Genomic DNA, 9,884 nt, shown 5'->3' with positions numbered 1-9,884 from the left:
TACACGAACCACCTATCCCACCTCATGTCCCACCACTGTGACTTTAATCATCACTGGCTTATACTTTCATGTACATAGCATAAAATTCTATACCTATGAAGCCTTCATCAAGCTGTTATTTCTTTCTACAATATAATCTTTCTTACTTGCATTATCTTTGCCTGAATCTAGAGAAAATAATATATACCACTGGTGATATTGGTCCAAATCTTCTCTATGACAGGCCAGGCCTTTTATATTTAAATAATTTGACCTGGTTGGGCATTTCTGGTGTCTTATATGCAATTACAAGTTCTTTTTAACTGGCAAAGCTCCTTAAAATGAATGAAAACGTACTTCTATTTATTGATATAAGCATCTCTTCTTTCTAGTATTCAAAATCATTAATAAATCACTAAGAGAAGATTAAACTTTTGGATTTGAATGGGTAGTTTTTATACATATGTAGCCAGTTGCTTTGTTTTTTTTTTTTTTCATTAACTTGCCCCCTATAGGTAGTCTAAAACACATTTTAGAAAATTTCATAATCAAAAGAATGATGGATGATTTATTTATCTTATGAAAACTCAGCCCAAGGCTACTGAAAGATGCAATTCTCCTATCCACTTCCACATAATTTTAAAAATGTGAATGCCAGGAATGGTGCTGTTGATATTAATATCAGGACAAGGAAGAGAAGGACTAGGTGTCTCTGGAGGAGTCTGTGGGGGAATAAACAAAGATACTTGTGCAATGTTGGAGATTTCTGACTTCAAGTTGACTTTATCAACAGCCTGAATAGCAATGAAGAGATCCGTGCCATTTTCAAAAGTGATGCTTTCTGGTTTAAACACAAAGACTTCCTCAGAGTTGGCCTCTTTTGGAATGAGATCAGTAGTGTTCACTTGAAATGATTCATTGAACTTGTCTCTGAGATCAAGGATATTTGTGCTTATTCCAATGATATACTTGTAAGCTGAAGAAAAAAACAAAAAAGACATGACTTATAATTCTCAAGTCTTAAAGAAGTTTTAACTTAAAGAAGTATTAGAAACTGTATATCACCATCCCATAAAGTTCCAATGAATAAATGTAACTGGTAGTCCAATTTTACAAGTGTTAGTATCTTTTTACATTTTCATTCATGTATCTCAACAGAATGGTAAATGTAAAACTGGATCAGGCTTGATCAGTATTTCTGGGCATAGCAGCTGGCTAAGAGAGGAGATAATTATTACTTATTATTTTATTATTTATAGAGGAGTTTGCAGTACCAGTGCTTCTCACACTTTATTGTGCACACAAATCACCCAGAGTTTTTAAAATGTAGATTCTGGTTCAGTAGTGCTGGGGTGGGGCCTGAAGTTCTACAGTCTCTAACAAGCCTTCATGTGATGCCCATGCTGCAGTTCACAGATCATACCTTGAGAGGTTTCTTCCAAAGGATAGCTCTGCTCCATAGATATCTAAGCTCTATTTCCAGTCCTCTCCAGGAGTCATTACTAAAAATGGGGTTTATTAAAGGACACCTTGGCAAGATTTCAGGAAAAAACTGAGGATTGCCTTTCCTTGGTTGAAACTTCTTACACCTAAAGTAGGCAAGTTTTTTAGATTCTAAACCTTTCATTTTAAAATCTTTTTTTAAAATTAATTTTCTTATTGAGGTAATATCGGTTAATAACATTATATAAGTTTCAAGTGTGTAACATAATAATTTCATATCTGTATGCTCTATTGAGTGCTCACCACCAAAAGTCTAGTTTCCATCTGTTATCATATTTGCTCCCTTAACCCATTTCACCCTCCCCCGAACTACCTACTTTTCAGAGGGCATTCAAGATCCCTCCTGCCTCTGCCCTCCACATGCAGCACAAAACACCAGCCTGCCTCACCCCCTTCTGCACCTCTGCTTAGCTGCTAAACTCCTTTGCAGGGTCCACACCACATTTAGCTCACCTCTTCCATGATCATAATCATCCCCAGGAGCTGTCCACGTTAGATTAATAAGTTTGTCCCCTTGTATTTTTGCCTTCAGGTCGGTGATTTGACAAGGTGGAAAGAGATCAGGTATGGGAGCGTTTGGGACATTGGAGGCCACAAATGAACCTCCTGAGGACGTTCTGCTGAAACACACTTGCTTGCCTTGAAGATCATCCTTATTAATTTCAGGTCTTGGTGGATTCCATTTTATTTCACCTGCATTAAAACATTCCTCAGTATATGGTAAGCAGCACCACTAAATGAGTATACTTCCTGTTTTATTATTGGATTACCCTCTTCTACTCTTCCTTTCCCCTTCTTTCCTCCTACACACAAAATTAGTTTTAACTACTAGGTGTAAAGATTCCAAATCAATTTGCATCAGATGGAAAAAGGCAAAGAAAGAATCATGGTTCTTTATCTCACAGACATTTCCTAAATATTTAGTAGAATAACTTTCATAATTTATTTTCATGACATTTGTCCTGGAATTGTTTATTTTGCCATCTTTTAGCCTATCCCGGCCTTACCTTTCCACAAGTTCAGTTTAAATACCTCTGTTTTAGAACTCCTCACACTGCATCAAGAAATCTCTCTCCCCTAAATAATACTGTGGGTTTCATGATCTTTTCTATTTATTTGCTAATTAATTATCTGTACCTTTAAGTATCACCTCGATGCCTTGATTATTTATTCGGTGCACTTTTTCTCTTTCTCCATGTTTGTGTTTTATCTTTCTTATTTAATTTTAGTTTCTCATGAATGTTTCACATTAGGGGTTCTAAAATTTTATGCTTTTGAAAAAACTTCTCATTTTCTTAATGAATGCATGGAAACCTAGTTCTTGTAGCAAATTTATTTCCTCATAAACTTTACTTCTTTAGCTCTTAAAATTTTCACCTATAAAGACAGATTGATCTTCGTATCCATTAATCTGGTCGTGGGCAAAGATAAAGTGGGTAAATTAGCAGTTTCAGGGTTAGTATTAGATTCATCAATAAAGATTGTCTCTCTTGGTATGAAGGCTCATCAAGATATGGATGGAAGAACATGGCTTTCCAGTGCCAAGCCAGGTGCTACCACCATTAGTTATGTGGACCAATAACTTTTCTAGTCTCTGTTTCCCCAGAGATCTATAAAATTGGATAATTAGGAAAATGAGGTGTACTCAGTGTAAAACATTGAGCATAGACTACATATAGCCAGTAAACCAGTCCTGTCCTGGCTTCTTCCCCTGACTCAAAAAAGCAGGCAAATGGGAATAAAATAAACTGAAATATTTAAAAGAGCTTTGCAAGGAATGGTGTCTTTTAAAGCATTTTTTTTTTTCTATGAACACCTATGCATGAAGAGACACCGAATGTCTCAGAATTCTCCCTTTACTGAGCATATACCTAAGAGTACAGTGGAAGGCTTCTTGGAGGAGCAGTTCTTACTACACATCAGTACTAAGAAAAGACTTACCCAGGACATAGTGGAGATTGATGGAAAACAAGTCCTGGAACCCATCAGGACTTAGTCTTTGTACCAATTTCAGCTCTAGTCTGGGACAAGTGTTCATAACAAGAGTGATGTAGGACTGTTTGTTTCTTGGAGCATAATTTTCCCACCTGCTTGCATGTGGGATCAGTGTTCTGGCTGGTATTAGATTCATCTACTGGTCTGAGCAGGGAGAGGAGGAAAAAGAGGTGGTGGCCTTATGGTGACGTTGATGTAGATAAGAAGCCCTAAATTATTTTTTGATTCCAGGAAATGCCTATATCAATTGAAAGACCTTCATTGAAAAATGTTTATTATTTACTAAAAATAATAAACATTTATTGAACACTTGATGTTTATCAGCAACAATTTATTAGGTATATTTCCTTGTTTACTGCTCATAACCATCCCACATGGTAATAACCATTATTATCTCTATCTCACAACTGAGAAAGTGAAACACAAAGAGATTACCTAAAATAATTTATTTGATAGAGGGCTGGAATTTGAACCGAGGCAGTCAAAAGTTACATTCAATCTAATTTTCTTCAACCAGGGGCTATTTTGCCTCCTAGAGGACAATGGATGATGTCTGGAGACATTTTAATTATCATGACTGCAAGGGCCGCTTTTGATATCTATGGAGGCCAGGAATATTGCTAAACATCCTATAATGCACGGGACAGCCCCCACAACAAGTAATATGTGGCTCAAAAGGTCAATAGTGTCAAAGTTGAGAAACCTTGATTTACTCCTGCACCATTCTCCACAGAGGCTTAAGGGTTTTCTCTTGATCCCAAGTCTTTTATTCAAGTCAGGTGTGCTATTACAGTTGACTTACCATTCTCAATCCAGCCAGGTATGTACATGGCTCCATTCTGCTGGGGTATTTTCTTCTGTCTGGCCACTCCTCCCAGAGCCCACACTTTTACACTGTATCTACCATTTGTATCATAAGCTGTAAAATACCTTGAATAGATACCGTCATCCTTCGTGGCATCAGCACCTTGAGAAGAAAATGAAGGAATTAATGGATATCCTAAAAGTAATTGGGGACTTGTATATTTCTAACTCATATATGGGTTAATAATTTTCAAAGCAAAGAGAATCTGGCATTATCTCCAAGAGACTTTAGGATTTGACTATGTTAAGGACGAGGCCTTCTTCTTCTTTTACGCGTATATGTGTGTATAGTTTTATATGTGTACATTGGGAAGATATCTGAGTGTTGCCTTTCTTTTTGAAATCACAGATCACGTCATATATCTCTGTTACATGCAACATAGCACAAGTAAACTACTCAATAAGTATTTGTTGAACTGAATAGAATTGCTGTATGTTACTGGGGAGAAGAAAATGTTATATGATTACTTTTCAAAAACTCATGACTTCTTGGGGTAGATTTAGGTAGGAAATGTTTATTTCTAGAATTTGTTCTAATAAGATTACTTGCATCAAATAATATTGAATGTCATTCATAACTGAAAAATAAAAAATAATTTGGAACCCACAGGATAAAAGATTTTCTATTTTCATAACAATTTGTTATAATTGATTTATTTTAAAAAATAATTTGCTCACAATATATGTAAGTCAAATCATTATGCTATATGCCTTAAACTTATACAGTGCTGTATGCCAATTATATCTCAATGAAACTAGGAGAAAAAATTACTAAAAAAATTTACTTGTATCATAGTAAGTAGTCAAGTTCCTCCTAAAATGAAATGTAAAATTATTTTTCTCTTTTTCCCTGTTAGATTTCTTGAATACAAAAATAATAGACAGGCTTTTCACTCTGGGGATAAGATAATATACAGTCTGCTTAGATACGGGAGTAACATGTAACTGTACTTGACTCCATCCGTGCTGCTTTCTAAATGTGAAAGCCTCAGTTTCTTCATTTGTACTGTAGAGATAATATCTCAAGTGTGTGGTGAAGATAAAAATGAAATGTATATAATCTTCACACAAAATACCTAACACTAATAGCTATTAATTTTCCTTTTCTTTTCTTTATGGGGAATGTGGAATATCCTCTGACAACTCTCTAGAGTCTATGAACCTATTGAGCCTGAGCCACTAATGTGTTTGGGCTTTGCAGAAGCTAAAGGTAGGCCCTTCTTTATGTTTTCTAACACTTTGAAATATAGGAATTGTGGAGAGGCGGAGAGCTCTTTTAATCAGACCTCCAATGGAGGTCTGGACTCCCTACTTCTAAGTGTCCTCACCAGACCATGCCCTCCTGCTGTTTCCTGGTTGCTTCTTGGAAAATATATCTTTGTTTTCTTGGGTGGTTACCTGCTCCATTGTCCAATAATTCCAAGGTAAATGTTTTTCCATTCACTGATTCTATCAGAGCTGTGACACTGGCCCTGAGAATCGGCAAGGCTCCTTGGTGAATCTTTGCATAAACAACCATAGGGCTAGGGAATTTCACTGTGTCTTTGGTCATTTTAGAGGTCACTGTAACTGGAGGCAAGGTAGTACTTGATGCACGGGAGGTGACAGTCAAAGTCAGGGTTTGTGAGCTTGCTTGCAGACTGTAATTCCAAATGCCAACCTGACCAAAACAAATGGAGACATTTTTAATTAGTAACTAGGTGACATATACCTGACTTCAGTGCCACCTATAGGAGAAGCCAGATGATACGAACATGTTACAAGCATATCTAAGATGTTTATTGATACTTCCCTCTCACCCCCCATCTTTAATTCCCCCCTCCCAACTTCCACCCTTGACCTATGGATGTTCCCATTTCCCCTTAAGAACTGGATCTCTGAAGTCGAGGTGTCTTCTCCCACATGCTCGCAGCGTACACCTGGGCTCCAGGCCCCCCAGAACACTTGGGGGGCCTGGTGCACCTGAGGGTCCTGGCACACCTGAGGCATGGTCCATGGCTCCACCTGGGGCGCAAACCCAGGACCTTCTGTGTGTAAAGCAGATGTGCTAACCACTACACTATGGAGCCAACCTGATTAATGATACTTTTAGCCAAAGGAAACTTCAGTACATTTGAACCAACTACATGGTTTTTATTGTTAAGAATATCCTAGTTAGCGAAAATGAAATCTGAAAGCTGTGTCCTAATCATTGCCTTGGTTTCTCAAGAGCAGGGTAAAATTGATGGGTTCCTGAGGTAGAGGAAATAGTTTTCATTATCCCGAAGCTTCAAGGATCATGTTGCATCTTGACTGCTATGTAATTTGAAGGTTCTACTTTTAGTACCTGGAGAAAATATCACCAATTTCCTTTCTCTTAATTTGCTATCATATTAATGATTTCCATTGGATGGAGATTTTTCCTTATTCTCTCTTTCATTCAACTGATTCTCCTTAGCATCACCCACATTTAAAAAGTTACGATTACTCTATAAAAATTTTATTTTATCTTGTCAAATTGTGAGAAGGAAGAAAGCTAACTCCATACCTTGGCAGTGCCTGGGATTTGGAGGTAGGCCATTTTGGTGTTTGTGTCCACTGTAAAGCTATCTTGTCTCTTTCCACTGGGGTCCAGGAGAAGGATTTGGGGAGGCTGTGCTGTCCAGGTGATGAGAAACAAAGTGTCGTTTCCCACAGTGCTGTCCACAATCACTGTGCCATTCATCCACTCATTGTTCTGGAGGGTTAATCCTCTACTCTCAAGCTGTTAAGGAAAACAATTCTTTACTTTCTGGAGACTGCAGTCCCCATCACTTAGTCTCTTCTATTATGCCCCTATCTCTCAGTTTCCCCATTAAAAAGCCTTCGATGATACTTGAGTCCTTGGTTTCGTATTTAGGACCTATTATGATCTAATTCTAAATTACCTTTTCGACTTTAGCTTCCACAATATTGACTCCTACTGTCCTCAAACTGATATCTATTAGAATACAGGGTGGCCTGGTCATAGAGCCAGACTTCCTAGTTCCTTCTACAGGTAGATTATGAGCTTGGATATGGAGAAAGTAAAGGGCTCTTAGATTCTTATAGCAGGTGGGTAAATGAATCACACTCATTTCTCTATCTCTCTTGCTGTTAGGTTTCTTAAATACAAAAATAATGGGCAGAAATTGCCTGTGAACTTGTCCTTTTATCAATTTAATTACTTTTCTAAGATACATTTCTCCCATTTCCAAACTGGGCTCTTGAGTTTAATTTTCTAAATCTGAGCTAGGATAGCCCAAATGAGTATAATTGCTTTCTTCTTTGGCTGAATAAATACTATATCAATAGACCAGAAAGCCTGTTACTTTGAAATCTATCATTATTTGATGTTGACATCATATATTCTTTTACTTTTATCCAAACTTTCACAATAAAAGTTACAATTCACACAGGTATGAGTGCTGATTGTTACTCTGTCTAGTTTAAAAATCTGTGTAATTTTTGCAACTATTAGAGAAAAGCATTTTAAAATACACCCTCCCTCTCTCTTTTTTTAACAGTACCAAAACTTTGTAAAGAAAATTTGATTTTCTTGAAGTTTTAGAACCAGAAGGGCCTATGGAAATTTGCTGTTTCATATCTGACTGAGAAACTGAGGCCCAGAGGGGTGAAGTTCTTTACTCATGATGACAGAGTTAATGGCAAACAGCCTATGGACTGAGACCATAGGCTTTTCACAGTACAAAGAACTTTCCATTCATTATATGAAAATCTTGGCCTATATCAGAGATTTGAGATAATGGAAAAACAGAGCAAGTAATCCCTGAACACTTGTCCCAGAACATTTGTATTGAGCTGATCTACTCTGACGAAAATTCTGAGCCAATTATATTGCTATGGGTGCTTGTCAACAGATGTTAAAAAAAGAATTCTTGGACCTATTATATTTTATGTTTCTGGTTTTTACAAGGAAGTCACTTAGTATTGTTTCCAAACAAGTAAACATTTATTGCCTTGTTTAAACAAGTAGTGTTGCATTTCAGGAATAATGTCTAATATCAGGTTGAAACTTCTATTTTAATTTTAATTCAGTACTAGGAGAATGTAGAACTTAAAAACTTTTAACCATTAAACTCTCCATCTTGGCTACAATTATTTATAAACATGAAAAACCAAAGAGGAAGAACTCTGACCTGGATGGAGCGCTGGAAGACAGCTCCATTTCCTGACGAAAGGGCCCCAAAAGCATCCATAAGGCCATTGTTCTGAGCCTCATCTGAAGCATATGTCTGTAAACCTCCTAAGATGCAATTACATTATCAGAAGTTATTTTCTAGAAAGCAAGTATTTGTAACATTTCAGCTATTGTTAAGGTAGCAGAATACACAAAATAAATACTTTATTGTGTTATTAGAGTATTAATAGATCAATATCAAATAAGTGTTTAATTAACTCAGAAGTTGATACTAGTTTTTTAATCCTACTAAATAATAGCTTCAGCAACATCTCAGTCTTACCACTACTTCAACTATCTGCAAAGCAGCCACGAATCTCTGATAGGCCAAAACTCATATCATAAGCTTCATGTTTTAAAGATCATGTACTTTTATATGAGGAAATTCATTAAGCTTTACTCTAACCCTATTGATTTATTTTTATTTTAGGCATAATTTTAACAAGCTTGACTTTTGAATTTTCTCCTAAATCAGAAAAGATGTACATGTGACAACAGCAAGAAATAACAGCTGACAAGAGACAGTTACAGAAAAGCATAATATATAGTAAAAATGAGATTATAAACCAGGCCTTGCAGTCCTGGACTATTTGGAACAGGTGTAACTGAGATAGTTGATGTGAAAGTACTTTTAAACTATTTAATGCCATCGAAATTCAAAGAAAATTATTTTGGTAATGCTCTTGGTACTCTACCTAGATCCCCTTATGTGAGTGCGTCTCTCTCCAGCTGCTGTTAGTTGCTAATGGCATTTAGCTGCCTCTTTTAGTAGTTTCCAAAAGGGGCCATCCAAACTAGAGATATAACATGACCTCGCACCTCTGCCCTGCCCTGACAGTCCACAGCCATCCTTCCCTCTTGCCTTCCCTCTTGCCTCAAGATTGGGCCAAATTTGTGATGCAGTTCCACATCCAGAACTCCCTGTGGGGTCAGGCTTCAGCTTGACTCTAAGTCTAATCAGCATCTGTGCCTACTTCTTTCTTCTGCTCTATCCTTCGTCCTTCCCTCTCTTTATCCTGAGAGCTCTCACTTTATAAATCACATGCACCCAAGTCCCTGTCTCAAGCTCTGTTTCTAGGAAACCAAGCCTAGGACAGCTGGTATCAGGAACAAAGAGTCATGTCATGTTAGCTGCCTCAAAAGATAACAGCATAATAATCGATATCCATAATACTGGCCCTAAGTGAAAAATATACATAAAATAAATTGTGCCCACCTATTCTGCTAAAGAAGCTAGGGACATATGGGATCTCTTTCAACCATATATCCTATTTTATGTCCTACGATCTATTTTAATAACAGTGTATGAGAGTTAGAAGCAGGATATGTTAATGTTCTACAGAGA

General features: G+C 37.0%; 1 protein-coding gene across 1 annotated transcript in view; it reads right to left on the bottom strand.

Moving 5' to 3' along the window:
* Window positions 1-534: 534 nt before the first annotated feature.
* The window catches only part of CLCA1 (chloride channel accessory 1), a 28,876-nt gene continuing 19,526 nt past the window's right edge, over window positions 535-9,884 (bottom strand). Inside the window, exons 9-14 of the mRNA XM_006919377.2 lie at window positions 8,499-8,605; window positions 6,869-7,084; window positions 5,740-6,001; window positions 4,280-4,444; window positions 1,936-2,175; window positions 535-955 (exon numbers count right to left, since the gene is read on the bottom strand). Of these exons, the coding sequence (XP_006919439.1) occupies window positions 567-955; window positions 1,936-2,175; window positions 4,280-4,444; window positions 5,740-6,001; window positions 6,869-7,084; window positions 8,499-8,605 (1,379 nt within the window). The 3' untranslated portion in view covers window positions 535-566. The remainder of the gene's footprint in view (window positions 956-1,935; window positions 2,176-4,279; window positions 4,445-5,739; window positions 6,002-6,868; window positions 7,085-8,498; window positions 8,606-9,884) is intronic.

Source organism: Pteropus alecto, unplaced genomic scaffold (genome assembly GCF_000325575.1).
Source record: "Pteropus alecto unplaced genomic scaffold, ASM32557v1 scaffold25, whole genome shotgun sequence".
In the NCBI taxonomy this organism is placed as follows: Eukaryota; Metazoa; Chordata; class Mammalia; order Chiroptera; family Pteropodidae; genus Pteropus; species Pteropus alecto.
This window is presented reverse-complemented; position numbering and strand designations above follow the sequence as displayed.